At 46.2% G+C, this 14,466-nt stretch overlaps 1 protein-coding gene across 4 annotated transcripts in view; it reads right to left on the bottom strand.

Moving 5' to 3' along the window:
- The window catches only part of Pde10a (phosphodiesterase 10A), a 444,083-nt gene that overhangs the window by 45,832 nt on the left and 383,785 nt on the right, over positions 1 to 14,466 (bottom strand). For all 4 annotated transcript variants that reach the window (XM_026787449.1, XM_026787447.1, XM_026787448.1 and 1 more), the window contains 3 exons: positions 13,668 to 13,717; positions 2,036 to 2,176; positions 391 to 546 (listed from right to left, as the gene is read on the bottom strand). In XM_026787449.1, the coding sequence (XP_026643250.1) occupies positions 391 to 546; positions 2,036 to 2,176; positions 13,668 to 13,717 (347 nt within the window). The remainder of the gene's footprint in view (positions 1 to 390; positions 547 to 2,035; positions 2,177 to 13,667; positions 13,718 to 14,466) is intronic.

Genomic DNA, 14,466 nt, shown 5'->3' with positions numbered 1-14,466 from the left:
TATGCACATCCATTCACGTGTGCACATCCATTCACGTGTGCACATCCACCACGCATGCACATCCATCACACATGCACATCCATTCATGCATGCACATCCATTCACGCATGCACTTAGCACTGGCGGGTGCCCCCGTTGGGGGCGGGGGGCCAAATACATTTTTAAACTGTTTTTTAAATGCATACGTGTACCTCACAGTACAGGTTTTTTTGCCTGCATGCCACATGTGTGCTTGCCAGAAGAGGGTGTCTAAGCCCCTGGCTGGAGTTACAGACAGTTGTGAGCCATCATGTGGGTGCTGGGAAATGAACCCAGTCCTCTGTGAGAAGAGCAAGTGCTCTGAAGCCCTGGGCCACCTCTCCAGCCCCGGGGGTAGTGTTTGAGCCTCACCTCCTGGTGACTGAGACAGAAGGCCTCCTTGCCCCAGTGCCTGTACAGCTCAAGAATGCCAATCAAGTCTCCAATGGCAGTGACGATGGGCAAGCAAAGAACAGACTGTATTCGAGTTCCTGATTCCAGACCTGTGCCTCTTGGAAACCGCTCATCCTGGAAGTCAAAGGAGAGAAGACTCGGACCTGAGCATCCTAGCTTTGTGTGTACACGCGTTAAGCATGAACAGCGGCTGTCAGTTCACGTGAGAGTGAGAAGGGCTACCGCCAAGTCTGGCACTGGTCCCTTCACCTGCTCTGCCAGAGCCATCCCAGGCTTTGAAGGTGTATGCACAGGCAAACACCATGTTTACACATGTGTACACAAACATGTCTTCCCTTCTGTGTTTAAGGTCATGCTGACTATTTCATCTGAGTTGAACTTCCAGAGCCCAAGGTATGCTTTCAAGCCATCCATTATCAACCAGTTATCATTACAATTAAAGTGGGTTTGACTTAATAATATTCTATCTTAGCTAAAATTTCTACAAGCCAGAACAGGGCAAAGAAAATGATTACTATCAAGACGGCAATTCTATACATTTGGTTTCTACCATCTGCGGAAAGCAAATGGAACCCAGAAAACCCTTCCTGAATCAAGAGAGACGTGAATGTGTTCATGTGGCTTCCAGTCTTTGAACTGCTGTACCCAGGACAGAGCATTTTCAGATGATTCTTCCTGCCTCCCCCACCCCCACTTTAGACCCTTCCTTTCTTTCTTCTTCAATAAAGCAACACTTAATTCGTTCTAGGTAAGTCATTGACAGAAAAAAAATAAACCAAAACCCCAAAAAACAGAAGCCAGGTTCCAAGTCTCCGGTTCAACCGTTTCACAGAACAAGCTCCTTCTGCGTGTGTTTCTGCGTGTATTTGTCACCTATGAAGCCTACATCCCCTGCAGTGACATTCATCAGACATCTGCCTGAACACACTTGAGAGACTGCACCGAGGATCTGTCTGTCATCTCTCTTGGCAGCCACATCTTTGCTGGTACCCTCTGTCACTGAGGAGGCTCAGAAAGGGTGCAGGCCTGCTCTTGTGATTGCTACTCTGGCTGGTGGGAAGGCAGGGAACGAGACGCCAACAGTGGTTGGAGACCTGACATCAGACTCTGCCATGCTGGCCTCACAGGTGAGGAGCGAGAAGAACCAGCAGACTTGAGGTGGCTGGAAAGTAGCCACACCTGACTCATGGCCAGCTGGCTTCTGTCTTTTATTACCCAGAAGCCTACAAGCCTGCCTCAACAGAATGGCCAACCTTAGACTCCCGAGAACTGGCCACTGAAGGACACCCTTCACGTGGGACAGTAGGTCCTGCAGCAGCGTTGACATGACTCACCAGGCAGGCGCTGGCTATTCGCATAGCTACTGACATCTTATTCTGGTTAGCCATGGTGGCGTGTGCTGAAATAAGAGGGCCATCTCACAGCAAGCACAACTGGTGTGATTTTTCTGAACATAAAAGCTAAACTATGAGCAAATTCGTTCATTGGCCTGCATCTTCTTTTAACGCATTTATAATTCATTTCGAAACAAATTAACTAAGATCAAAATAATGTATCCTCTTTTCAATTAAACCCTGAGACCATGAGAGTCAAAGCACCCTACCCCAAGAATGTCCTCCACAAGCAGCGTTTTCCTGGACTTGGCCACATAAGCAGAGATGGTGGTGCCCTGGGTGATGGGTCCGGCAGGGATAAGCCGGGGTTGACCTTCCTTCATTCCAGGCGGTGTGAACACACACAGACTCTAGGAAGAAGAAAAGATGACGATTTAGGTGATGATCCCCGCCTTTGCCCAATATTTACAAGGCTCCAGAGCAGAGTCAGAGTGTTACCTAATTAGGCCCCATAAAGTCTGGGAGCCAGGCACAGGAAAAATTGCGGGTGATGCAAGCTTTCATGGGGAGCAGACAGGGAACCTAAAGCCAAGTCTTGTTCCTGCTTCACATGGAATGCACGTTTGGCATCAGAATTCACAAACATTACAGGCACAGAAATGCTCACGTTAGCCTCCTCTTGGGAACAAGACATGGCGTGGAATGAAGATGGCATCTTGCTACGAGACCCTCGACTCTACCATGCCAAACAATCCATGCTAAGTCAGGGGCTTAGTGACAGTCACTGCCTTCCCACCGTCTCAGAACACTGCTCTGAGACCCTATCACTCACACGGCTCGAGCTGGAACTGTAGATTCGGGGTACCATGAATTAAGAAGGCCCTGTCCTCACTGCAGAGGCATGGCTACTCTTACAAGATCTCCTCTCATTGGAGTGACTCTGGGTAAAGATTTTTGGCAAATCCACTCCTAAGAATGTTAGAATCAATCATTTTGACAAATCTAGCCATGTTCTAAATTATTTTCCACTTAATAAAATGTTTAAATCATATTCTAATCATAGAAGTTGTAACATGGCTATCCACCCAATTTGAACTTTGCTGTGTGTTCTGGGAAACTCTACTGAACGCCTTACTTCCACCTTACAGATAAAGCAGCCGTGTCAGCTGGCCCACGTCGCCTACCCTGTCATGGTCAGTACTACACTGACTGAGGAAGCTCTCTCTATCTGGAGACTGAGCTCCACTAATGACTTATCCACGGACGCTTGCTTTCCAAGCTTTCAACTTTGCTCCTCAGCTGCCTTCTGCTCACAGGACAAAGACTTCTACAAGTTTAAGATTCTTGGTTAAGCCAACAGGAAAGGAGAGAGGGAGGGAGGGGAAGAAAGGGAGCAGGAAAAAGGGGGAAGGGGAGGGGAGAAGAGATGGAAGAGCAGAGCAGAACTGAGAGTTGTCCTAACTCTGCCAGTTTAAAAATGACAGGGCCTGGCGGTGGTGGTGCACGCCTTTAATTCCAGCACTCTGGAAGCAGAAGCAGGCAGATTTCTAAGCTCGAGGCTAGCCTGGTCTACAAGAGCTAGTTCCAGGACAGGTTCCAAAGCTACAGAGAAACCCTGTCTCAAAATACAAAACAAAACAAACAAACAAACAAACAAAAAACAGGGCCAGGAGCTACATTCAAGACTTGTGTCTCCCAGCACCGAGAAAGAGACCTAAGCTTCAGGAGTATCTGCTACCCAACAGAGCGCATGTGGAAGAGATATTCAAACAGTTCTGTTGATAGGGTGTCGCCCCGTATGCTTGAGCACACTCAGAGATGAGAATGGATTAGATGAGAAATGATGGCTCATCCTAGTTTTTTTAAAGGCTAGAATTAGACCTACTTTAAAAAACTGTCAGCATGTGTTAATTCGGTACAGCCTTGGAGCTTCCCAGTGCTCCTGTATCTCCCCCCTGGATCCTCTTCACTACACGTGAACCAGTTCTGAGGCTCTGTTCACTGCAGAGAAGTTTCTCTGACCAAAGAGGAAGGGAGCGCTGAATTGACAGCTTGTAGATGGCCATTTGATGGGTATTTCACATGCATGGAGCAAAACAGCAACAGCAGCTTCCCGGCCTGGCCCAGGACCCTAGCAGGTGAGTGAGGCTGCCGAGGACTCTTCCACTCTTCTGACAGCCTGTATGGCACCTTCTGGGCCGGTGAGGGACAGCCAGCAGGGAGGATGCTTCCAGCTCAGTTCCTGCCTGATTTATCTGTGTCTTATGGTTGTCACACCATTTAGTGCTGGTGGAAAACCGACAATAGTAGCTACCAACTGTCTTGTTTAGGGTCCTCCCTGGCCAAGAATTCACAGGGAAGTGCTCACCCCGGAGGTGCTGCTGCATTTAAACTTAGGAGAATTCTACTATCTGCTTGGATGGTGGCCCTGAGGGAAGGAGGCTGTCATGGCACTAGGGGTTACTGACAGTCAGTAGTCCTTCTTTCTCCAGACGGAGGAGCAGAGCATTATGGGAGGAGAGGAGGAAGAGACGATCGCAAGAGAAAAACAAAGACCACAGTGTATTTAGCAAGAAGAAAAGCAAGAACAGGCAGCAACTTTTCACATTCGGGATGACAGTGATGATGAGCCAGGCTCTGGGCATCCGACTTTCCCCATAAAAGATGGCAGCAGGGGAGGAACTTGGGTTTAACTCCGTGATTGGACAAAGAAGGGGCCACGAAGGGTCTAACAGAAAGGATGTTCTAGAGCAAACGTCCAAAGGAAGCTTTACATTTTCTCTTGTTTTAGGTTGTAGTCGTTCACTCTAAAGACAGACAATGCACATATTTTTTTTTTGAGAGACCTAGCAATTAGCCCCTGGACCACATCCTTAATTAAGCCTTCACGGCAAAGTCCTGACCTCACAGATCTCGCACATCCCCACACTCCCGGGCAGTCATGGGTAGAGGGTGTGTATATGATGTAAAAGGTTCAGGCAAGCTGTGCCCATGGAAAGCCATCCCATAGATGGGACTTGCTCAAAAGAGAAGACTACGGAATGTTCACATAATTGCTAAAATTTGAAAACACCATAGGGATAATTACGGAAGAGTAATCCTTTACAGTGGGGAATATACTGGCTTTACCAACAAGTTTGTGATTTCATACACTATATACATAGAAATATTTCTATCAAAATCATGAAAATACTGCAATATAAGAAAGCCAAGAGCTCAGGACAGAGGGGCAGACCAGCTCAGGACAGAGGGGCAGACCAGCTCAGGACAGAGAGATGCAGGCCACGGGCTCAGAACAGAGGGACACAGGCCAACTCAGGACAGAAGGCACAGGCCACCGGCTCAGGAGAGAGGGGTGGAGGCTGACTCAGGACAGAGGGATGCAGGCCACCGGCTCAGGACAGAGGGGTGCAGGCTACCGGCTCAGGACAGAAGCCCAGAGACCATCTTCATGGCTGACTCCTCTCGTCTGTGTGAGGGTCCCCCAGCTCTTTTCTCTCTTCTTAGTTTTTCCTGGATTTCTTTATTTATCCTATGTGTGACCGTTGAGGGCTGTATCCTGGATGTATATGGAGGAACTGGACAAACCCGTGGGAGAGAGTTCTCCCCTCGTGCCTGTGTGTGGGCCTTGACGTTGAACTCAGGACTTTAGCCTTGGCGGCAGAAGTTCTGACCCTCTGAGCCACCTCACTGACTCTCCATCCTTCTTTTTAACTCAACACACGCCACCTGTTCAAAAGCACCCTGTGTTTCTGACTATGGGTCAGTCATTGATGGAATGACCTGTCTGGGGACGGTAGTACAATCTTCATGATTTTTACAAATTGAATGAAGTATAGAGAGCTGCTATTACAAACAAACAAAAATGTCATTAAATAAATTCCACGGGCCAGGTGGTGGTGGCGCACACTTTTAATCCCAGCACTCGGGAGGCGGAGGCGGGTCTCTGTGAGTTTGAAGCCAGCCTGGTCTGTAGAGCAGGTTCCAGACAACCAGGGCTGTTATACAAAGAGAAACCCTATCTCCGGGGTGGGGGTGGGGGAAAGGCAGAGGTAGAACTTCCAGGTAGGGCTGAGCTTTACACAGCCCAGTGTGGGGAAGCCCCACTGAATTCTGTACTCCCCAGAAAAAGGCTAGGAGAAAGGCCTGCGCTTATGTGTTCCGTGTGTGACATGGCCAAGTGACTCTTGCCTTAGTTCTTGGTATTTAAAGATAGTAATTCTTTATGAAATAGACTAAGCATTCTTCCCGATGAGTCTGCTGTACTGAATCAATAAACAAATGACAGGGTAGAACAAGACTAAAGATATGGGCAGGGGAAAGGGAGGTTTTATTTTTCAAGATCAATAGAAGTTTTGAGCTAAGGCTGTGAGTAGGTTATTTGCACTTTAAGACAGCAAAATCCAGCTGGGCGGTGGTGGCGCATGCCTTTGATCCGAGCTCTCAGGGAGGCAGAGGCCGGTGGATCGCTACGAGTTCAAGGCCAGCCTGGTCTATAGAGCAAGTTCTAGATAAGCGGGGAACACAGAGAAACCCTTTCTCAGGGGAAAGAAGATAGTAAAATACTACCTTCATTTTCTGCACAGATGAATACCCCCAGGCAGTATTTTATGCACTATCAATACTCCTTACATATAGTCACAGCTACTCTCCTATGACATCTAGTGCTGGGCTCTCCAAAATCAATCCCTACACTGAGTTTGTATAAACAACTTAGTGGCACAAGAACACTTCAGAGGTTAGAAATCTAAACACAAAGCAAGGCCCGACACTCAGTGCCTCAACCTCCTCCATGTTTCCCAGGGCAACTGACTCACTGCCCACCAGCACGAGGCTGTGCCAGGGAGCAAGGGGCGAGCAGAGAGCTAGCTCTTCAGTTAGAGCAACGTCCTGAGCCCGCCAGCATTTGTGAGATAAAAGCAGATATAAATATAAATGTAGATAGATAGTCTAAACTGAATAAAATTGGTACCAAGATACTGGGCTCAATGAAGGGGAAAAAATGTGAAAATTACGTGTGTGTGTGTGTGTGTGTGTGTGTGTGTGTGTGTGTGTACTGGAGAAATAAATCTATAGAAATGTACAAGTAAATAGACAAATATAATTAATGGAATAATTATAAATTAATACAATTTACAAAAACATAATACCATTTAAATGAAGCAGGGAAATCTGTCTTATTGATATCCACCACCCAGACTGTTTGGGGCAAATAAACACACCAGACATTTTCTGAAACAAATAATTCAAAGATCACTTCATTCATGAAATTTCATTTTAATGTTGATCTTCTCGGTCTCGCTCTTAGCAAGCTAAATTTTAAAGACTTTTAAAAATTAAATAGGAGGTGAAACTTAAAAACAAAACCAAAGGGAAAAAAATCACTAGGGACAAGACAAAACCCAGGTTTTTGTGCTATTCTCCATTTGAGCCACTAGATGGCAGTGCTAGGAAGCAAATTTAGATGGAGGCGGCTGAATGGAAGCAGGAACCAAGGTCCCAGGAATGTCTAACAGGGAAGGCAAAGGCGCTTTTTAATGTTGGTTAGAATTTACTCCACAGTTGAATGAAAAACATCACAATGAGAGTAAACTACTAGGTGCTAAATATAAGAAAGGCACCAGTTTCTGGCTGTGGCTTTATGTCCTAACATAAACACTGCGTTTCCCTGCTTTTCCATTTCCACCCCAATTTGTACCCAAGAAACAACATTCTATGAATGTATCCTTCATTGCTTTAGAGTAAAATTTAATAATGATTATAATAATAATAATAATAATAATAACAATAATAGATTAAGTAGTTTCAAGGCAACAATCTATCTTCTTACCAGAGACTGCATTGGGTAGAAGGGCCTGGGGGGCTCTTCCTGAAAAGGTCACAGCTTAGGCACCTGACTCAGGGCTTTTAAAACCCGACACAGTAGCCCAGTTCTCTGGTACTTAGCAAGAGCTTGGCCTCCGCGAGCTGCCTCTTCGGTCAACAACTGTGGGGGGGGGCAGGCTGCTCCCCTTACAAACTGCAACACACTAAGTATCCAGTGTATAAACCTTGTTACAGCTCCAGCATAGCTGCAGACGCCTCCTTCGGAATAAGAACTTCTCTCCCTGGCTGACCATCTCCAGTGAAGCGCTCCTGGGCTGTGGTGTGGGTCTCTGCTCTTTTCCTGAGAAGACACCGGTTCTGTTTTGGCTTTCACACGACTTGACTCAGCAAGTTCAGGTTGTTCCTCGTCTTAAGAGCTGGCATGACATGGCAGCCTAGGTAGCTTTACAGTGGTTAGGCAATACATAAGATTCCAACCACGTGGTACCTTTGGTCTTAGTTTTTGTTGGCTTCTATCTTCTGCTTCACTTTCTCTGCTTTGTTTGCTTCCTCTGGCAAGAAGTACCTGGACGTCAGATTTGGTTACCAGAACCGAATTCCACTCACAGATTATATTTCTCATTGGTGCCGATTTTAGAAAGAAGCCATCTCTACTGGCCTGTCTATAAAGATGGAAAGTAAAGCTTCCCAGACACAGGGGTGTGTGCCTTGTCCCACCTTATCTAACCCTTGGTGTCTACTGATCAGCTAAGGTCTCTGTGGAAGTCTGTTCCGGTTGATTTTTTATAATTCTGTGATTGAAATGGGTAATTTTTGTTTTGAAGTTTATTTTGTTTTAGAAAGACTGTCCTGAGTGGTGAGGTCCACCTCTAATTCCAGCACACGGGAAGCTGAGGTAGGACAAGCATGGGCTAAGTCGGAAGACAAGACGCTGTGAGCGCTAGACCAGCCTGCTCCACCAAGCAAGCCCTTGTGGGGGAAAAGGAAGAAGAGAAGGCTGATGCTCCATTTAGAGTTCAGCTGGCGTAGGGTGAAAGAGAAGGATCTGTTTGTTCTACGTGTAGCCATCCAGTTTGGCCAGTGCCATTTGTTGAAGATGTGTCTTTTCTCCAGTGCGCACAGGTTGTCTCTTCGACAAAGATCGGGTAGCTGCTGGAGTATACAGGTCAGCGTATGAGTCCCTGATTCCATTCTATTAATCCACAACTCTGCTTTATGCCAATAGAGAGTTGTTCCCATTATTGCAGACCTGTAGTAAAATGTGACATCTGGGCTGGAAACAAGCCCGGCACTCCTAGAATTCAGGACGGCTTAGGCTAACTTGGGTCTTTTGTGTTTCCATAGAGATCTGAAAACTGTGCTTTCGAGGTCAGTGAAGAACTGTATTGGGATATTGATGGGGGTTGAACTGAATCTGTAGGTTTCTTTTGCTAGGACAGCCATTTTCACTATATTAATCCTGGTGACCCATAAGCATGGGAGATCTTTCCATCTGCTGATGTCTTCTTCAATTTCTTTCTTAGGTCTTAAAGTTTTTATCATGCAAATCTTGCACTTGCTTGTTAGAGTTTTCCCGATTCTTTTTTTATCCCTAGCTTCTCCAAGACTTTCATCCTGAAAGGGTGCCGGGTTTTGTCAAAGGCAAGGCCTCTTTTGCATCTAATAATATGCTCGTGTGGTTTCTGTCCTTAGCCTATTAATGTGGAAGCTCAGATGCATTGATTCAAATAAAAAAGTCAGTGCCAGGAACAACTGAGATCCTCTGGAATTGCTGACCAGTGGGGCACTGGACCCTCAAACATTACAGGCTACTGCCAATGCGTTGGTTATGCTCCAGAACTGGATCGTAAGACCCGAGTGCTGAAAACACCACACGCTCGAGTCAGCACATGCAGAAATCTTGCTGGTCTTAACCTTGAAGCCTCATCCTTACTGGCTACCTTTCATAGTGCTAGAAAATGCCATGCATTCGAGCAGGGGAGAAAAACAATCAGCTCTCTTACCTAAGTGTAAACCCTGGGAATACACTAACAGTAGCCCTGGCAATGTCTGCTCACCGGCGCAATAGCAGCATGAATGGGGGTACCCAACCATTTTCTGATTGGATTTAACACACATTCCACAGTCATGTCTGGTGCTGTTGCTTGGCCGTAAAAATGAAGACTGGCCAGGCCCTAGGGGAACCTGATAGGATTATTCCGCTGAATGGACACAGCAATACGGTCCCCCTAGTGCTTATCTTTAAACCGCGATATTAGTGTATATATTAACCCTCATCAAATAAGGTTCTTTGTATAATAGAGACCAATTAATACAGAGGCCTACAATTTGTTGGCATGCTGAAAGTAAGAGACTGGGAACTCTCAGCACTAAATGAAACAGCTGTATCATACCCCTTAATCCCCACCCTAAGATTTAGGGATCATTGTGGAAGCAGGGCTGGGGACGCAGAAAGTTTGTAAGAGTTGGAGGTAGCAGATATCTACAGGAAAACAGCTGGATGTGTACCTTGTACACACAAACTCACAGCAACTATTGCTGTGTGCATAAGACCTGCCTGAGATCAAGCCAACAAAAATCAAAGCACGCATGGGGAAGAGGCTCCTGAAGCCCGTACACAAGCTGACGGTCCACTGATAGCTGAAGGATGGTGTCTGCCATGCTCCAGCTGATTGGCACATGTACAAACCTACAGACCAGTGGGTTTAAGTAAAGAGCCCACCAAGGTGGGAAGGAATGGTGCGTGCAGAGAAGGGCAGAGCAGAAACTGGAGGGGAAGGCAAAGGGGGTGGAGTCAATCAAAATGCATTATATGCATGTATGAAATTCTCAAACAGAAAATAAACTTTATTTTTAAAATTAAGAAAATCCTCATGTGCAATGCTCCATGCCTCATGAACAAAAAGAATGCATGAGCTCAGCAGCAGCAGGTGCAGCAGCAGCAGCAGCCACCGCCACTGCTGTGCAGAAGAACTTCCCCGTGGAAAGCAGCTTCTAAGCGAGATCAGATCGAAAAGTTACACTCTTGAAAAAAAAGTTTTAAAACTTTAGAGAGGCTGGAAAAAGTGTAGTCTTAATGATTTCTTACTCATGTATATTATCTACATGAGTGTTTGTGCATGTGCATGCATGCCTGCAGAGGCCAGAAAAGGCATCAAGTCTCATGCAGCGAGAATAACGGGTAGTTGAAAGCAACCCAGTGTAGGTGCTGGGAATGGAACTCAAGTTTTCCAGGAGAACAGGAATGGTTCTTAACCAGAAAGCCATCATCTCTCCGGCCAATATACATACATGTCTCACTGGGCTGAGAATAACAATCATAAAAAAGTCCCCTAGAAACCTAACATGAAGTAATTAAGGAATGCTAGGAGGTAATAAAACCCCACTGTTGTCTTTTTCTCAGGTACCAACTAAAGCCTAAATGTGTGAGCCTCTCAAGAAAACTGTAAGCAAGGCAGTTCTCCTGGGGCGCCCACCAGCACCCCCTGCCAAACATGCAAGGGTGGGCCACAGCTCTGCCATCATAGGCCAACAGGACAGGAAAACAAGAAGATAAAATGGCCTTGAAATTAGTCCTGAAAGAAGGGGGTGTACTCTGAGATAACAGTGTTGCAGCAGGATGTGTGAGACTCTGTCCACCTCACTGTGATGGGTAGCTCACTCGGACGGCGCAGGGAGAGAGGGGCAGAGGGAGAGAGGGGGGCCCGACTCTCAGTGGAGATTACAGGAAAATAGCTTCCACAGCAGGTCCAAACCAGCTGGAAGAAGAATAGATACAGAAGTATCTTGTTGTGGATAAGTGGGGGCACATGAAACAGGTGAGCAAGTGTGTCAGTGCTGGAAAGATCAAGGAGAGATGGCACAAAAAAAAAAAAAAGGAAAGAACCATATGGAGGATTGAGAAGGTCATTTTCCTATGACAGGAGTTCTGGGTGAAGGAGACAATCCCTACCTGGAAGGCACGGAGTAATCACAGTCCTTATGATCCCTGAATTTTCCTGTCAGGCTGGTAAAGTTTCTGTCTAAATGAAACATTTATTCTACGAAAATATCAGGTAAACAAATGATCACAAAATTATAGACTACAAATGGGGAAAGAAAATAAATACAAGATTCAAAATTAAAGCAAGCTCCAGTGAAATCTGAGTTTCACATGAGAGGAGGCTACGCTCTAGGCACACATCCTGATGCTCCAAAAGATGCTAAGCAAAAAAGGAGAGAGCCATATGGAAGACTGAGAAAGTCGTTTTCTGGGAGGTAATAAAACCTCGCGGTCGCCTTCTTCTTGGGCACCAATTGAAGCCTAAATGCGCGAGCCTCCCAGTGCAAGTCGCTGTGATGTAAAGGAAGAGGAATGTGAAAAGTCAGCCCCTGAGAGCCTGTGTGTGTGAGCCCATCCGACCGGAGGCTGAGAGGGTCCGAGACCAGCACTTAGCAAGGTGAGAGAGACTGAGGGTGAAGGCATTCAGAGTAACACGGAGAGGGCTGCACACCAGACATCTTTTTCAAGTCGTCTCTGAGAAGGCTATCATAAAAGTCAACAACAGCCACGTGACTGACCAGAGGCGCTTGAGAATCTAACTCCAGTTAAGTCGGCACCCGTGACTTGCGCGTCAGCCACACGGAGCCTCGGGGGAACTCACACGTAGCTCTCCTGTCCTCTCTGCCTCAGTGGCAGCTCGGATCAATGCCTGTCCCATTTGTTCAGGTGAACAGCTGGCGCCACATTCAGGATCCAAGTTTTAGCACAGAGAAGACCCACTGAGTCCCCATTCGGTCACTTGTGAGTGTGAAGTTCTACATTTGGCTTTGGCGGCTGGACACAGCTAGCCAGCTAGGGTTCATATGGCACACCTTGCTGACATGATCCTTCTAAATGTTTACATGCAGGTTAAAATAAGATTTTAATCTGAAATTAAAAGACCATCTCCACAATTTTTAAAAACAATTTTAAATGAGCAGGGAAAACATAGCTGTTTATTTTCATGGCTTAGCCATCGTAAACACTATAGTCTGCAGTACAGTTTCAAGCATTCAAAGTTGACTAAAGTCTGCATGAACACTTTCCTGAACACTCTTGTCTGACTGTTCCTTTGACAGACGCAGGGGAGGGGCTACGCTCACAAAGGTCCTCAGCCCACAGGAACTTTGATGTCAGGAAGAGAGACATTAGTAAAATATTAATGAACTATCACATCACACGGCCAGCAAGGGCTACGGACAGAGAGAGGACCAGTTATGAGGGGAGCCAACCAACCAAGGCTGCATGCAAGAGCTCTCACTGCATTGCTACACTGGACAGGAATGGCAACCGACACATCGCAGATCCCTTCATGCTAACATGCTCTATAACATCAACGCTACAGAGTTACTCAAGAACACGGGAATCAGACTGCAACCCCCCACCATAAGTCGCACTGGTGCAGCCTAACTCATAAAAGCCGTACATTTACCTCATGAGCTTCTGAATGAACTGCTATAAAAAAGAATTAAGATTGCTGTGATGACGTAACAAACGAGGCCCCAATACTGAAGTTGGAAAAATGCATCTGCATGCATGTGTGCTGCACGTGACCACAGGTTGTCACATGTACTCCAACAGAAATCCAGGAACAGCCACAGAGTCAGAGAGGCTCAGACCCAGGCTTAGCTTCCCCACCTCAGTGCTTTGGACACACTCACCTTTCAAACCCTTAGAAAACTCATACGACGTGAACCGATTTTTCTTATTTACTCTGAGGTAGAGGAAGGGCAGAAGGGACACAGCACAGTCCTCCTCTGTGGCATTGCTGCCCACAGGACTGAAGTAACTTTCATAGGAAACACGCATTCTAGAAATATCACACATGGTACAGGATACTATAAACCCAAGCAAGAATATACAAGTCAATTGCATGTTAGGCCTGTCTGCTGCTGGGCCGTTCCGGACAGGCAGTAGCTGTACGTGCAAGCCAAGCACAAGTGAGCCTGGAGGGGGTCATGACGACATGCCCGCTGTTTGCAGGACAGCAGATTCTTAGAGCACTCGTGAGGATTTCTTATCTAGAGCACAGAGATCTAAATATAGATACTTACATTATTGCACTCTCCAAGGAAGTACAGTGCAAATCCGTCGGCTTTTGTGGCTGCCAAAGCAATAAAAAGAAGGGAGAAACCAGTCTCAATGGAAGAAAATGACATCACGGATTCTACAGTGAGACTCGTGCACCAGCCTTTGCCATAAACACAACAGTATAATGTGTGGCTTTGACCCACAGCATACTCAGGAGGTTCCAGTTTTCGCCACTGGCTGCAGATAGGTTCGTGGCTGTACCCCTGTAAAAACATCTGTGGGGCCTTCAGTCTTCACAAAGACAGATGGGCACTGTATTTCATTTTTAAGTTAAAAACACCCAAATAAGAATGCCAGATAATTAAGTGCTCACTAAAATCATTAGGCAAATATACACATAGCACTGAAGTGAACAGATTTTAACTTACATTTTTCTTATTATCTAAAGGCCACTATCATAACAAGCACTCCCAAATTTAAACTCCCTATAACTCACTTGGGTCTGTGCATGTTTGGGTGGGTATCTAGTCTGGTGTATCCGAAGCCTCTTGATCAACACAACAGTGGGGTCACAGAGGTGATGATGACAGTGAGCCAGATAGCATGTGTGGGAGTCCACAGAGTGCTTGCATGAAGTGAAGTCATAACAGACACTGGTGTCCACATATCCAGTGGACATGTCCACATGGGTATTTTTATTCTCAGATGAAAAACTTGAAACACTCAGTGTCATAGTGGACAAGTGAAAACACCATGTCCTGAAGGATTCAGCATCCTGTCTACAGGACAAGCCGTCTCTGGCTGCAGCATCCTGTCTACAGG

The sequence above is a fragment of the Microtus ochrogaster genome, linkage group LG9 (assembly GCF_000317375.1).
Source record: "Microtus ochrogaster isolate Prairie Vole_2 linkage group LG9, MicOch1.0, whole genome shotgun sequence".
Lineage (NCBI taxonomy): Eukaryota > Metazoa > Chordata > Mammalia > Rodentia > Cricetidae > Microtus > Microtus ochrogaster.
The sequence above is the reverse complement of the archived record's forward strand: the minus strand, read 5'-3'. Positions and strand labels throughout refer to the sequence as shown.